Raw genomic sequence first — 16,669 nt, 5'->3', positions numbered from 1 at the left:
CAGCGCCCTGGAAAAGCATTCTAGGATGCCTTTGACTTTTATAAAGGCATGAAGGAAAAAACAACAGGAAACAAGCAGCCAAAAAAGCTTATCTCTGCCAACAGCTTCTTGGGCTTGCATAAAAAGAATCAAGGGGGAAAGGCAGAGAGCAAATGGAGGCCACTAGTACTGCATTTCAATCCCTGGAACAAGCTACAAGGGCTCTGAGCACACCATGGAACCAGGTAAGTTGGCATGATACCCGATAGAAGCTGTGGTTCCTGCATTAGTTGCGCTTATCCTGGAAAGCCTTCCCCTCTTCCCTTTTCACCCTGTCTGTCTGGACTACTGGCCAAGAGTATTGAGTTTCAGGAAAAGCAGCAGCTTTGGGTTTCAGTGTGGCCTGCCTAGCAGTTCTTTTCCTGGCTCATAGAAATGCCTTAAATATTCCCTTTCTGACTCACATGTGCACATCCAGCACTCTGAATTCACTGTCTGCAAGAGAGAAATAAAGAATGGCACACAGCAAAGGGTCTGAAGATGTGACAGGGGTACAAACCAGGGCTTAACTGCTAACATGGCTTTATGTGGATGCTTTGGAGGGTGGACTTCATGGCGCTGTACCTCAATAAGGTCCCTAACTTCCCCAGATTCCACCTCCAAGTCTCCAGGAGTTTCTCGGCTTGGAGATGGCAACCCCACCCCACCCTATGACAGTGGCCAGGAGGACCTGGCAACCCTAGGTAAGGATAAACCCAAAACCAAACTGGTATTACTTGCAGAAAAGCAAAGTTAGGCTACAGCTTCAGAAGACCTTCCTGACCACAACCAGAAGTTAGTTCTGCAACTGAACCTTTTTTTTTCCTGAGCTAGCAAGGAAAGGGTTCAAGAAAAGGTAGAAACATTAAATATTGGGCCAGTTCCTTAATGGAGGAAGATGGAAGAAATGATCCCTTGTGTATTTTGCTTGAAATGACAATGGTTCTGACCCAGGTTTTGAACAGTGGTTCAAAGACTAAATAGTCACAGTGTTGAGAATTCCGTTGTTACGAGTTCCAAACCATTTTGTCTTTGCAAGAGGAGTTGTGCAGGAGCCCAGTCTAACCTGAGAAGTCTCTACAAGAAGAATTAACCCCTTTCGGCTTGTGCAGTTGTCTTGACCTCAAACAGTCTTGTGGAGTTGAGATTTGGTCCACTAGGGGAAATATTCAGGAGCTTGTATGTTCCCTTGGTTTCCCCAGTGAGAGAACAGCAGTCCCATAAGACTATTCCAGGTTACAACAGTGTGGGGGGGATTAACCACCCCTCCCCACAAGCCATCAGCCTGAGCCACATCAGGGCCCTACACAGCTCCTCTTACAGAAAACTACTGAATAGTTTTGAAATTGCAATGATCCATTCATGCATAGGAAAACTGGAAAATACTCATGTTGTTTTATTCAGACAAAATGGCTGTCATGTGTATAGAGAAAACTGTATGTAGTATGATCTCCTTTTATGTGCAGGTGACCTGCCAAAATCATAATATCTGAAAAAAGGCACCTGCAGACACATGAATTTGGTCATCTGAACTAGTCCTTTGACTGCAAGGCCAATTCATCCAGATAAAATTGCACAATGGAAATTCAACATGGCTATTTTGAGCTTACATCATGGTGAAGAGCTCACCCAATTCCTTCTTCATGCAACTGGCTTGCAACTCAGTGTTCACGTACTATGCCACTGCACTGCAAAGCTGCCAAAACTAGGCAAAACAGAGAGTCCTTTCACTTGGGTTAAGCTGCCAGCTGGGCTTGTAGGAAGAGGATCAGAAAACCTTTTCTAGACCTTTCCAGATAGTATAAACGTGTGTAATGAACACATTGAAAGGGATGTGTGTGTGAAGAAAGAGGGATTGTAATTTCAAGCCCCACCTTCTTCCTCTTGCATGTTTGTTGCTTTGTTTAGACTTCTTGATCACAAATACAGTGGAACCTCAGTTTTCATTGACATCGGTTTTTGTTCGTTTCGGTTTTCAGCAAATCTTTGGGCGAAAATATTGTCTCGGTTTTCGTCGGGTGCTTCAGTTTTCGCCGTTTTTCGTCTGTGCGCATGCGCCAATTTCACAATGAAAACTGGCGTCCCATGCAGGCTCCATTGCTTGCCAGTGGGAGCCTCGGTTTTCGTCAATTTCGGTTTTCGTTGAGGTAATCCAGACAGATTACCGACAAAAACTGAGGTTCCACTGTTCAAACCCCACATGCCTATAGTTTCTGTAAGAATCCTACTAGATCACAGCCAAGAGAAAATGCTACTGGAACACGGCCATACAACCTGGAAAACTCACAACTCTTCTTCAAATTGGTATGAAAAGCATGCTATGCCAGGCCCCAAGGGAAACAAAATGTGCCTTTTTCAAGCCAAAAGTGTTTGCCCCTTCTCTCAAATTTGGAATTGCTGTAGTTAAAACAGATGAGTGATAGTGATTGTTACTGTATTAATTGTTTCAACCTGAGTATGTGGTTTTTGTTGTTTTAAATGCTGTTGTTTGCCGCCCTGAGCCCCTTGGGGGAGGGCGGGGTATAAATACAAATATAAATAAATAAATAGAGACCATGTCCGGATCACAGCCATCATCTGTCTAGTCCAGCATACCAACCTGTTTGTTTATTTAGGTTACTTCTACCCTGCCTTTCCATAGAGAAATGCACATAACATCAGCAGCAGCATAAAACATGATACAACTGATAATGATCGATACATTATTTTAAAAAAACCCTTCAAACGAGTCTCTTAAAATACATCTTAGGGAAGAATCAAACTGTGGAAGTTAGTTTAAAATATCAACCCTTTGGCAAATACAAATGGTTTAATCGGGTGTGTCATGCCCCCACAGAGCCTTTAGTTATTTCCCTTTTAAGATTCAGTTTCCCTATAGTCAGTATGGGTTTTGCCTTATTGTTAAGCCTTTCCTGGGAGGGTGTTTTAGTTAGGCCCTACCCCTTTAAGACTTTTTCCCAGCAGGCAATTCTCCTTTTCCCTACCCAGAAGCCCTCTGTGTTAATTGTTCAGTTAATCTATGAGGTGCTAAGGGTGAGGATCTCTGCACTGTTCATAACGTCTATGTAAACCATATAGGTCCAGACAAGACCATAGGTTTATATGGCAGTCTAAAAAGAGAACAAGCCAAGTTCATCTACAGCAACAGCAAGTATTCCAGAGCTACAAGGAAGCAAGGGACTGTCTACCAGCCAACAGCAGCCGGAGAAGAGACAAGTTTACAGCTTCCTACAGCCTGAGGATAAGCAAGTACTCTGTTTAGTTAACCCTGGGAGGAGTTAGGGTCTTGTTTCTTCCTTTGAATAAAGCCATTTTAAGAACTGTAGAAACTGGCTTGCATTCCCCCTTTCTGTCCCAACCAAGAACAGGGCACCTCAATCAGAGACGCTTGGGGGGGCAGAACAGGGTGTCTAAAGAAGATTGTACAATAGATGCCAGGAAAACCTGAGAGGAAAGGGCATCTCGCATGCAAAATGTCACCACAACAAAAAGCCCTGTCTCTGCCGGACACTTTCAAGCATGCTGGCCCCAAGCCATTTTTATCGTTAAAAGGTTCAAATCAGAACTCTGAATTGCGCCTAGAAACGGAATGGCAGCCAACGCAGATCTTTCAGAACTTGGGTGATATGGTACCTGCTCACCCTCCCCCCCCCCCCCCCCCATGCACCCTTTCTACTACAGTTTGGACCAGCTGTAGTCTGCAGTCCTGGAGGCCCAACAAAAAGGGAACAGAGGCCAAGGCCTTTCCCCGATTTTCCCTCTCAGCCCTGGCATTCCGAGCTTTGCTGCCTCTGCACATAAAAGTTCCACTGACGAATCTATCCTCCACAAGTCTGGTGGAAGAAAGTGTCATCAAGTCACAGTCAACTTATAGGCTTTTCAAGGCAAGAGACGTTCAGAGGTGATTTGTCATCTGCCTCTGCTTTGGGGGCAGTCCTTAGTTTCCAAAAACCAGACAAAATTCCCCCTTTTAAAGCCATCTATGCATGTGCTGATCACTACATCCACGGCAGTGAATCTCACTATCTTGTTAGGGTCTGTACATACCATCTAATGAACATATATAGGTTGGTGGTGCAGTCCTGCTCCTTCCCAAATACGCCCACACACATTTACTGTGCATACATGGGTCTTCTGAAAAGGTTTAATGTGTTGACCAGTGCACACCTTGGCTCAACCCCGCTCATAACATACCAGCGTGACCACACTCTGAGTGCTTCCAAGTGTGCCACGTATGTTGGCTCACCCAGAGCAATCTCTTTGGACCCATGACGGATGCCTTTCCCGTCTCTCCTGCCTCGTGTGAGACGGCAGCAGCGTACAGCGTGAAACTCTTTTCTGCTCGGTGAAAGGAACAAAGATAGGACTTTGTCAAAAGAAAAAGGACCCCGAAGCTGCCCTGAGTTCACAGCTTGAGATATTGTGTAAACAAAAAAGAAAGAGAACACGCCGGTATGACAGCACCCTGTGGACAACTGCTTTGCTTCTGTGTCTGAAAGCTCTGCAGCAAACAGCAACTAATAGCCTAGCCAAGCCTCTGCACAAAATGCTTCCCACTGGGCTGGTGATTATTTTTCCATATCCCCCTTTCTCAACACCCCCAGTCCCAGCCGGGCAAACCACTGCAAATGACTGTAACCTAGCTTTGCTTCTAACACAGTGACAAATTGTTTCCCACGTGGAAATCCTGGGTTAGTCTCCCCCTTGCAGTCAGGATCTTGGGGGGAGTTGGGTGGGGAGAGAAACAGAACTAAACAAAAAGCTCTTTATTATGCAGGAAGATCGTTTTACCTTTTATGTGCTGCAGACCAGGAGCCGTTTTCTTCTCATTTGGAACGAGTTCAGCTTTAACATGCTCCAGATCAATTCCCATAAGCAAAGGACTAAAAAGAATGCTCTCTATCACTAATCTGTTTTAACTACAGCAATTCCAAATTTCAGAGGAAGGGCTTGAAAAAAGCACATTTTGGGGTGCTGTGTGGTTTCTGGGCTATATGGCCGTGTTCTAGCAGCATTCTCTCCTGATGTTTCGCCTGCATCTGTGGCTGGCATCTTCAGAGGATCTGAATATAATAAAACTGCTAGAACACGGCCACACAGCCCGGAAACCACACAGCACCCCAGTGATTCCGGCCGTGAAAGCCTTTGACAATACAAAGCACATCCTGTTTCCCTTGGGGCATGGCATGACATGCTTTTCGTACCAGTTTGAAGCATTGTTTTTTATACCCCACTTTTCTCTAACTTTAAGGAGCGTGAAAGTGGTTTACAATCACCTTCCCTTCCACTCCCCACAACAGGCACCTTGTGAGGTAGGTGGAACTGAAAGAGTTTTGAGAGGACTAAACTGGCCCAATGTAACTCAGCAAGCTGCCTGTAGAGGAGTGGGGAAACAAATTTAGTTCACTGGATAAGAGTCTGCCACTCATGTGGAGGAGTGGGGAATCAAACACGGTTCTCCAGATTATAATCCACTGCTCTTAACCACTATACCATGCTGTTGTTCACAGCCCCCAATCGGTGGTGGCTTCTATTCAAACCAGCTTTCTTCCAGGCTACACTAACATTGTTGTCATGAGCAATTTGTCTGTCTAGTGACATCACTGAGGGAAACAAAGCTCACTCAGAGCAGGAACATTCACTATTTTGGAATTATTAGGCTCTGGAAGACCAGTGCAATGCCAGGTACTGGCATTTGTACCCTACTCAAAAGACTGCCAAAAAAGGTATGTGAACTGCTAAAATAGGTGCATATATGTGTTTCCTGAGGCTAGACAATGTCCACACACACCCACACACAGATTTTGGGGTAAGCATGAACTTTCAGTGCAACCTGAACACTAAAATGTCACGCTTTGGGATGATTTCTTGAAGGCTATTAACATCTGTGTAGGTTTTGTCTTCCATGAAACACAACCTGATCCTTTTCTCTGACCAGACTGGATCATTACAACCTCAGCATGAATTTCAGCGAGGCAAAGTGGTTATTGAGTTGCAACTGACTCACGGCAATGACAATGGTCCATTCTGCACAGCTTAAATAAGATGTCATTTTTCCTTATTTAAAAAAAAACATTTCTGTGAGCTATCTTCAAAGCTACACAGACATGATATGAGAATCGACAAGGCTGAGCAAATTTCATGTAGCTTCAAAGATATGATGGTGGGTTCTTTTTAAAGAAAAGAACTTTTTTCACCTCACTGTGCAAACAAAAATACCTAAAATAGTTCTTTCCAAAACATGGGCAAAATCTTTTAAATGTTCTGTGTGGGAAAAGCCAGAATCTCACGCACATGGCACATCATCTTTTACGAAGCTAACATAAGACAGAGAAATATTCTTGTCCAGAGTTCCTTGAGATAAAAACTGAAAGAAAAGAAACCCATCAAGGTATAGTAGTCAGAGTCCTGAACAAGGATCTGGAAGATCCAGGTTCATATCACCACTATGCCATGGGTGATTGTCGTGAGAATAAAATGGAAAAGGGGAAGAAGAGTTTGGATTTATATCCCCCCTTTCTCTCCTGTAGGAGACTCAAAGGGGTTTACAATCTCCTTGCACTTTCCCCCTCACAACAAACACCCTGGGAGGTAGGTGGGGCTGAGAGAGCTCCAAGAAGCTGTGACTAGTCCAAAGTCACCCAGCTGGCGTGTGTGGGAGTGTACAGGCTAATCTGAATTCCCCAGATAAGCCTCCACAGCTCAAGCGGCAGAGCGGGGAATCAAACCCGGTTCCTCCAGATCAGAATGAACCTGCTCTTAGCCACTACACCACTTTGGGTCCCTACTGAGAATAATTATCAAAATAAATATACCATATATACTCGCATATAAGTCGACTTTTTCAGCATATTTTATGCTGAAAAAGCCCCCCCCCCCGACTTATACACGAATATATACGGTAAGTAAAAAAGTTTTTTCTCTCATATATCTCTTCAGCACCTATAAGCCAAAAAAAGATGGCTTAAATTATTGTTATTATTTATTAAATTTCATAGACTGCCCAATCCCTGAAGGGCTCTTATAAGGATGAAGCATCCTATGCCTTTCTTCTCCTCACTCACACACCTGTACTATGGGCTTTCTGTGGCCCAGCTATGTTTGTGCAGGATGAAGCAACTTGAATACTGCTCAGCTTCTTGGACCATATTGCATGAATTGATGTCTCTGTGCTATAAGACTCAGAAGACCAGGCCGCTGGGCACCAGTCAGAAAGCCATCACTGTTCTTGCAAAAAAAAGTGTTGCTATTTTTAAAGCAAGAAATCCTTATGCAATATATTTTCACTGTGGCTAAAAACCCACCCTAATTAGCCCATTTTGTCAGATAATCAGTGTTCTGTTCCGGAGCGTCATTGGCACTGCCTTCCCACGGACTTTCTGATTTTCCATCTGTGTCCATGTCTCTGTTGGCTATTGGGATCAAAAGTGTGGTGCAGCAACTCTGTGCACTAAGCTGGTAGGAATGCAGGCAACTTGTCCAAGTTCCTTTGCAGACTGAGAGGAGTATCCAAATCACAGTCTCAGGCCGGCTTGCAAGTAAATTTACTGCAGGCTGTGCCCTTCAGCTGTTAAGCAAATGGTGGCATATGATATGCAAGCATTCTGGAAAAGGAATAAGTTTCGGCGGAGGGATGCTGGGTGAGTTTTCCGTCCCCCCAAGGAGTATGAGCTGGGAGGGTTGCCTTACAATTAAGTTACTTTTGTACTAGCTTATGATGAAGGAACCATCAAGGGGACACTGCATGGGGATTGCATGGGCATTCACTGTGGTGAACTGGGCTATGGAATATCCAGTTTTTTTCCCATGTGACATCAGTATGGGGGAAAGAAGCAGAATTTGCTGGGTGCCTAGCCCTTTCCCCTGCCTGCTGACCCTAATAACCCCCAAGCCATTTTTATCTCTGCTAGGCTTCAAAACCAAAAGTAAATCCATCCAGGTTAAAAATAAATAAATCAGGAGGGAGCATCTGCAGAAGAAAACTGGTAGGCAGATCTTCCCTGCAAGGGCCTCATGTCTCGGTATTCACATCCTGCTGGCAAATGGAGGTTTGCAGACACCTGCCTGCAGAGATAATGAGATGTTCCCCCTCATAATAACTGCTGTGGCACTTTTCTGGCTGAAAGATGAGAGTAGGGGTATGGAACATGTTAATGTATGGTAAGATCTCCTACATACATTTCTATTCCAGTCTTCATTTTAACAAGTCTATTTTTAAGAACCTATTCGTTTTGCCAAGATTTGTGAAGGTGACGGGAAAAAACTCACTTTCAACCGCTAAAAACGTTATACGATACTTAAAGCTCTGTCTGTGTTGGAAAAGCCCACAGAAGGCTAATTCTTCTACCACATAAGCAGGCAACATAGAAGTGTGAAGAGGCATTTGCAGAGGCCGGCCTGTGAATGAAACCTTTATATGATCCCCGATTGAAATAGAGGTGACAGACATGAAGGGAACTGAACCCACATATTCAAAGCTGTTACTGTTTGGAGGAGTTGAGAAGAAGGCGAGAGAATTGCTTGAAATTTGGCTTCAGACTGGCTTTTGGAGGAGAACTGTAAGCTTCCATAGAAGATTAACACTGATTCCTCAAGGATATTACTAACAGGGAACACATTTTCCTGAAAGACAGATTATCCAGAATCATTGCTTTTCCTCTGTCTTGTACAATAAAGGCAGTGTGGTGTAGTGGTTAACAGTGTTGGACTAAAAACCAGGAAGACCTAAATTAGAATCCCCACTAAGTAATAATGACTGGTTCAGTCATTCCCTTGAAGCCTAACCTACCTCACAGAGGTATCATTATGAGAATAAAAGAGCTCCCCCAATCTCTTTGTCAGAAGGACAAGATAAAATGCAAAGATAGAGAATGAGTTGGGATCCTAGGAAGTCCCAGGCTTAAATTTCCATCCCTATCTTCAAGATGAAGATAATAGAACAGGCACACAATACAGTCTCATACAAATTACACTAAAACTGAGTGTGTATGCGTGTGTGTGAAGTGCTTGTTTAGACACTAACAGTACCATTCTGAGAAGGCACCCTTCTAAGCCCATTAACTTCAACGGACTTAGAAAGATGTAACTCTGCTTAGAATGGCATCGTAAAAGCACCATATGATTGTTAAGGATTATTATTATTAATAAAACTAGTATACCGCTACAATTGTGTGTTAGATGTCTTTTTGGGTGCATTTTAGGGGCATGTACTGGGCTGCATTCCCAGTTCACATTTGACAGCAATGAGGACCAACATGGCTGACAAGAGTGTCCTGTCAACTGAGCATGCTCCTTAGAACGTAGCTCAGAATCCTATGCAACACTGAAAGGTTTCATGCTAGTCAAGTCAATGTGAAATGGGTTCTTTCCAGCTCTGGGAAGTCTGGGAACCACAGCCTAACAAGATAATTTCTGTCACATCAAACTACAGCCTTTCCCATTATTACTGAAGAATGAATGAATGTTATCTGTGGAAATGGTACATTTTCACCAACAAGTATAAAACTGAATAATTACAGCTAATATTCACTGGATCAAGAAATTAGCCTGGAGCAAAACCATCCCCTTGTCACGGGATTTCAGCCAGGCTCTTGAGAAGAAGTGATTTGAGGAATGCGGCCTCCAACCACCACGTGTAAAGTTGATAACTGGAGTACTCCAGGTGAAACCAAAAAAGACATGCTTTATGGCAAGGACTTTAATTTGCTTCAGGTTATTGATCCTTGGAAAGACTATCAATTCTTGGAAAGCCAACATTCTGCAAATATACTGTGAAGAGAATCCATTGAGCAAAACACATTGCTCTACAAGTATTGGTAGATGACTTCATGGAATCCGTTTTGAAAGATTAAGCAAAAATGTTCACTGCCAGTGATAGCAATGGCTCATCAAAGGTTGGTGCCTCCATGCTGTGATAGAGTAACCTCATCACAACAGAACAAAAGCTCAGGTCACTTGTGATCCTGAACAATTGATGCTGAAATCTGAAACACTTCCTTGGCTATGTTCTGGGCAGTCCCCTAAAAACTAATATTGGCTCTTCAAAATTCTAAAGATTCTTTCCAGCTTGGATTGGAGTCACTGGGTGAAGAGCACAAAACGCTGTCATGTCCATATGACAATATCCTTGAAATGCCACCAACATTAAATATAGGCTCTCTGTTTCCCCTGTTGTTAGTCAGAAGGCATTTTACAGGCTGTACAATCCATGAGTGTGGCTCAAAAGTCCTTGGCCAAATTCCCACTGAAAATTTAATCTAGATACAACCAGGTTTCAAAAGAATCTGCACCTTTTCATCCAGGTTCCAACATCGTCACTGCAGCATGTTTCTAGTGAAGACATCTAGGCCTGCCACTTGGGGGGGGGGGGTGCCTGCTGTCAGGGGTGCAATTGTTAAGCTAGCAGCACCAACATTTCAGAGTATCTTTAGGAGACCCTCCTGATGATACCACCCAGGTTTGGTGAAGTTTGGTTCATGGGGGCCAAAGTTATGGACCCTCAAATAGGACCCATCTTCTATTAGCTCCCATTGGAGTGTTTTTTCAAAAAGGTGCATATAGAAGCAGGTCCCGGAAAATCCCGTGATAAGGGAGGGGGAGCGCCAGAAACGGGACTGATCTCTGTTCCATGGTTTGGCTGTGAGGAGATCTTGAGGGAACCTGGATATTTCGGGTGACTACCCCAGGATTAATTGCCAGTGCGGAAATCACCCTTGTCTCCCATGTGAATGGGAAGGGTCCAGCATGGGCAAAAAGGATCCTCATAACTGGAATCTAGTCAGTTCTGCATTTGATAAACTTTGCAGGCAACTCCCTTCCGATCTGTACTCAGTGTCTCTTACCCAAGTTGATGGGAAGTCCCACACTGCTAAACCACTCTTCGTAGCAAACAGCTTTGTCCTTTGCATGTTCAAGCAATCGCAGGGACTAGTAACTTAATTTAACTAATACTAAAATTGGGATTCTCTGGACACCTGCATACTGCATAGAAATCTGAAGTCCTGGCTCCTGACGTGACTGCTTGTGCATTTAAAAATCTGTTCCCCAGCTCCTTTGGTTTTTAATAGTTTATTAATGGTTAACTTTGTATGGTTTTTTAAAATCATGGTTTACTGTGTAAGCCTCCTTGAGCAGTTCTTTGCAGAGGCAGCAGAGACATTTTCTAAATAAATAAATTAGACTTCAGCTGGACTAATGGTACCATCGAGGCAGAGTTAACATCCTTCTATGGCCACTGACGATAATGAGCTTAGAATGATGCTTATTTTCTTGGGATTGCACTGAAAATCACCCCAAATGGAAGCTGTCTACCCCAAGAAACCTGTGACCTAAGAATCTTTCATTTATTTTCCCCATAGTAGTGTCTGCAGTTCAAATATGCCAGCAAAGTTCTCATTTCTTCAGATGTTTTCACCATGCATTTAAAAGCCAGGTGGATTTTTTTCAAAATGAGGTTAGATAGCTAGGAAATCTAACAAAAGGACCTTATTGGGGATGCTGAAAAATGTTTCAACTTCCTTTATAAAGTCCCGCAGAAAACCTCAGGAGACATATTGGGTTCTGAGCAACCAAAGGATAAATGCGAAAGGAATTTTTTTATTTAAGCTGGTGGAAGAGAAAGCTCCCATAAAATAGCACTGGATGAAATACTTTGTAGAAGAGGGTAAAGCGTGTTCTTATTGGAGGGAGGGGCAGTTTAAACAGGTTTCGGACAACGATTCTTCCAGATGGCTGAAAGAAAAGCCCATTTGCTGAGGTAGATAGTGTCATTTTACTAAAAAATACCACACGCTCTTGCCTGCATTCCAGACAGGAATTCATATTTCATGTGGGGCCAATTCCATCTCTCAAGCAAATCCACTTATTCTACTGAACCACCCTCTGAGATGAATACTAAATCTGCAAGCAATCCATAAGGATTCACTTTGGGGGGGGGGGGGAGAGAGAGAGACTGTGCTTACTCAAAGGTTCTAAATGCCAGCCTCAAGGCTGCATTACTACAACTTTTATAAGATTTCATTCTTAGAGGGCTGGCAACTCCAGTGTGATGGGGTTTTGTAGGATAATTTATTGTGCCAATTTTAATCACTGAGGTCCTGGGACAAAAGGCCCATTGACTCCACCAGCATGGAGCCAGGCCTTTCCTGTCTGCCGCCTTCTCAGTATTAAACCACTAGATGTTTTTGGTAACCGAGTCTCTACAGAACATGTTTCTGCCTCACAAGAGTTCTTTCTGCCCTGCCATTATACATGTGATAGTTTTCATTCAGTCACACTTCTTTATAGGCCAGGGTCTCCATCCTGGTATTCATGTAAAATACACCTATTTTCCTGTAGAGCATGGACAGCCATTTTTGGCAAGCTGGCAAAAAAAAGTGTCTGGCAAAAGAAAATTGTTCACCCTGCCATGTCTTTTAAGATGACTTTTATAGACTTCAACATTCATTAACTAGTTGATAATAATAATAACCTTTATTAGGCATTATTAACTAGTTACCTTGATCGATTCAAGCTGCTCTGATTAAATTTAAAAATTGGGCCTGATTAACCAAGCATGGATTATTTTTAGCATGGGGCAGTGGTTAAGAATAGTGGACTCCAATATGGAGCAGCGGGTTTGATTCCCCACTCTTCCACATAAGTGACAGAATCTTATCTGGTGAACTGGATTTGTTTCCCCACTCCTACACATGAAGCCTACTGGGTGACCTTGGGCTCATCACAGTTCTCTCAGAACTCTCCCAGCCCCACCTACCTTACAAGGTGTCTGTGGTGGGGTAGGGAAGGCAATTGTAAGCTACTTTGAAATTCCTTAAAAGTTGAGAAAAGGAGGGTATAAAAACCAGTTCTACTTTTTGTACTTACAAAACCTGCAGATATTATCTAAAAACAGCCTTTTTTCCTTTCCTCTCACTGGAAAGAATACCTGTTCTGAGGCTAAGATTATACACTGGCATTCTGCCCCTCAGAGAGCGTATGGTTCCTGCTGGACAGAGATTCTTGTACTGACGCCATTATAGTTGCGTCACCAGAGATGCTGGGCGCCCTGCAGTTTGCAAAAGCGAGGAAACCACAAGGTTTCCCTCTCACTGTGGGGTTTCTCTCCTTCCAGGTCGCTGCAACCAAAAGACAAGATGAAGGTTGCCCATTTTGTTTCTTTAAAGCCCTTTAAAGGTAATATCGATATTGCTTATATCGACATTGTTGAGGCTGCTTTTCATAGTTTTTGTATTTTTAAGGAAAAACCATCCGTGGATCCCTGAGAGGAGTGGAGGAGAAAGACTGTTCCCCTCCTCAGGGATCCATGGCCAGCTTTTCACAAAAAATGCAAAAGCAAAAAAAGCCATCCTCAACAATATTGATATATCAGTAAAACCAACATGAACGTTATCTTTAAAAGATAATATCTTGCCTTGAGTGGGAGCAGGCAGCTATGAGTGCGATCACAGCTGCGCAGGAGACAATGGGGCTCTTCCTCGTGTTTAAACAGGAGAACACGAGGAGACCCCACTGCGAAGGGACTGCAAGATTTAGAGAGCCGCAGAAAGTGCTCTAAGTACAACGGACTAGAGTTTATTTAAAGGCTAAGATATGCTTCCCCAGCTCCCACATCAAAGCTATTGTTTATTGAACTGTAAATTTAATTTGCTGACTACCTGACACATTTAATTGACTTAGAGGGTCATTTAGGAGCCTAAATAACCAAGATTAGTCAGAACTCATCAGAGCTTGGAAGCTAAGAAGGGGTGGGCCTGGTTGGTATTTTGATGGAAGACCACCAAGGGGGTTCCTGTGCAGGGGAAGGCAAGGGTTAGGGTTAGGGTTACCTCATCTGTTACCTTGAAAACTCCATGAGGGTTCACCATAAGTTTACTGTGATTGATAGCACTTAATTATCATTCAGTCTTCTTGAATCATGCAACAGCCCAGCAGTGCAATCCTAACAAGTAAGGCCCACTGAACTGGAGTAATTGAAGAAACCTGAGCAGGATTTTAAGTAGACTCGCTCTGCAAATCACTCTAAAACTTAAGGACCCCCTTGGCCAGAGTCATCATGCTTTAGGTTCTGCTGCATGATCCGCCACAGAGGAAATACACAGTCTAGGTAACATCATGCCCGACCGACAGCTGCTTAGTTGTGCTCTGGTCACAGTGCTTCTCCCCACACAAGCACAAGAAACTGCAGTGACATAAGAGCCAAATGCAGCAAACAGCCTTGTCTTCACAGCCGCTTCACTGATGTAGCTGGTGCACATACCTCAGTGGGATACCAGAAGCAGGCAGCTGCTTGTGCAAACATGCCTGCCATGTGCGCCAGCGGTTACCTGGTTTGCAGGAAAAAATTCAGTAAAAATGTGGAGACGAACAAACTAAACAGCCAGGCATGGGTCAGACAAACAGATCTGGCTCTGTTGTGAGCAACGCACTGAAACATGTATCAGTCTCCACGCTTAGAATTTGTTTTTGTTAAAGCACTCCATAGGAACAGCTGCATAAACATTCAGCTTTGTTAATAAGCAGTGACTGTACAAGTCCAAATTATCTTAAATATTAAGAGCAGATTATTGACCACGACTGTCATATCGTTATAGGCAAATCAAGAGATACTTAAGCAGCAAGGAACGAAGTCAGTTTCTCACTAAGCAGCAACAAGTAGAATATTTGTAGCATGCCACTAACACCATTATTTCCCCCTTTTTTCCTGCAAAGGGAGAGGGGGAAGTATAGAGTCTTTCTGGGGCACCATAAAGGACCATGTGAGTAAAAGCTGAGCTGAAGAGCTGGCTGAAGGGAACAGTGGAATGAGTGAAGTGAAATAGATCCCAGTTTACTACAGTGAATACTTCCTCCTTTATTGTCCTTAATACCCATTACCCTTAATATCCATTCCAGAACAAAGGCAAAAAGTCAATCACTGCGTTTGTCATAACTCGATCCAGGCATTCTTTCTTCCTTCTCTAGAGACAACTCTCTGTCATTCCTTTGAGCCGGGGTTAAGTCCAGACTGAATTTTCTGCTAACAGAAGAGGAGGTGTAATTTCTACCAGTTCCTCCTTCTGGCTGCAGACCTCCAATTGTGTCCTCATTTCATCCCTGTGGGTCCTACAGAAGCACATTTTGGAGAGATCAGTGGGCTGCAGCAGAAGCCAAAGAGGCAGGGAAGTTCTGTTCTGCTAACAAAAATGCCTCCTGTTATCGGAAAGATCAGTCTGGATTCAGCTGTTCTGAAACAAGTGAGATCCAGGTTCAAATTTCTACTCTGCCACAAAGCTCACTGGATGAACCTTGAGCCAATCACTGCTTTTTAAACTTAATCTACCTAGTAGGGCAGCTGTCAGGATATAACTGAGTTGGGGTGACCTGGTTCTCTTTTTTGTCAGCCTGGAGGAAGGATGAAATATTAAGATGATTAGATGCCTTGAGTGGCAGAATGAAATGGTACAATTCTGCTCCAGACCATTTCTGGACATTTCTGCACATGACAGCCTGCATATTAGCATTACACTCAGCAAAGTAGCTTCTCATCTAGTGGGAAAAGGGTGCTTCGGGGGGACAAAGGCTCATCAAGCTGGAGGAAGGCTTCAAATTTGTTTGAATGGAGTCATGAAGAAAAGAAGAAGAAAAGTGTGGATTTGTACTCTGCTTTTCTCACCCTTAAGGCATCTCAAAGCAATTGACAAGCTCCTGTCCTTTCTCTCCCCACAATTGACACCTTGTGAGGTAGGTGGGGCTGAGAGAGTTCTGAGAAACTGTGACTGACCTAAGATCACCCAGCAGGCTCGTGTGCAGGAGCGGAGGAACAAATCCAGTTCACCAGATAAGAGTTCCCCACTCATGTGGAGGAGTGGGGAATCAAACTCAGTTCTCCAGATTAGAGTCCACTGCTCTTAACCACTACACCAGGCTGGCTGGGTACAGACTGACAGTTCCCCTGTGTGGTTATCGCTTCCCTGTTAATACATTGTGCGAACACTATCATATTTACTATCTATAGATCTCCCCAAAGCACGTGTACCTTCATCCCATGTAATGCTGCACCATGTTCTCCCTGATCCTTTTTCAAGAGATGCCGGGGAGTGAATGTGCGTCAGTGTTCATGCAAAGTAGATGCCCCATCATTGAGCCACAGCCAGATCTAAGCATCATGGTGATGCAGTCAGTCCCCAATCAAACATCTGTCTTTAGGCTTCACCACCACAACTTCCCCAGTGGGTCATAGGACAAGATGCATTTCCTCACATCATCCTGGGCTCTTGGTGCCCAAGAACTCAATCCTCGAGGCTCCGTTTTTAGGAGCCCCTTCTGCCTTCAAGTGGCATTTCAGGTCTTGCAAGCTCACGCCTCTTAAACCAATTTGGATAGTTCTTCCTCTTTCTTTCTCTCTGACAGCTGACTCCACACACTCTCATTCTCAGTAAGCTAAGCAGCGTGCCTGCTTCTAGGGTAGGACTTCTGAACTGAAGGCAGGGGTAGGGAATGAGAGGACAGAATGAATAGCCAGTACTTATCTATCTCTCCCTCCCAATTTTTTCCTAGCCCCCGGAGCACCCCAGACAAAATTCAGGACTAAATTAAACTAAAGCTCACCTGCAAGGGTGCACAGAAACAAATTCTACCTCTGTGCTTCTGCCTTCTTGCAGAGAAAAACGAC

At 43.8% G+C, this 16,669-nt stretch overlaps 2 protein-coding genes across 2 annotated transcripts in view; one reads left to right on the top strand and one right to left on the bottom strand.

Moving 5' to 3' along the window:
* MATN4 (matrilin 4) overlaps window positions 1-16,669 on the bottom strand; it is a 48,022-nt gene that overhangs the window by 29,747 nt on the left and 1,606 nt on the right. The gene's annotated exons all lie outside the window — the stretch shown is intronic.
* RBPJL (recombination signal binding protein for immunoglobulin kappa J region like) overlaps window positions 215-16,669 on the top strand; it is a 59,083-nt gene continuing 42,628 nt past the window's right edge. The window contains exon 1 of the mRNA XM_048497893.1: window positions 215-224. Within this exon, the coding sequence (XP_048353850.1) occupies window positions 215-224 (10 nt within the window). The remainder of the gene's footprint in view (window positions 225-16,669) is intronic.

Source organism: Sphaerodactylus townsendi, linkage group LG05 (genome assembly GCF_021028975.2).
Source record: "Sphaerodactylus townsendi isolate TG3544 linkage group LG05, MPM_Stown_v2.3, whole genome shotgun sequence".
Taxonomy (NCBI): Eukaryota; Metazoa; Chordata; class Lepidosauria; order Squamata; family Sphaerodactylidae; genus Sphaerodactylus; species Sphaerodactylus townsendi.
Note: the sequence above shows the minus strand (reverse complement) of the source record. Positions and strands in the feature narration are given on the sequence as shown.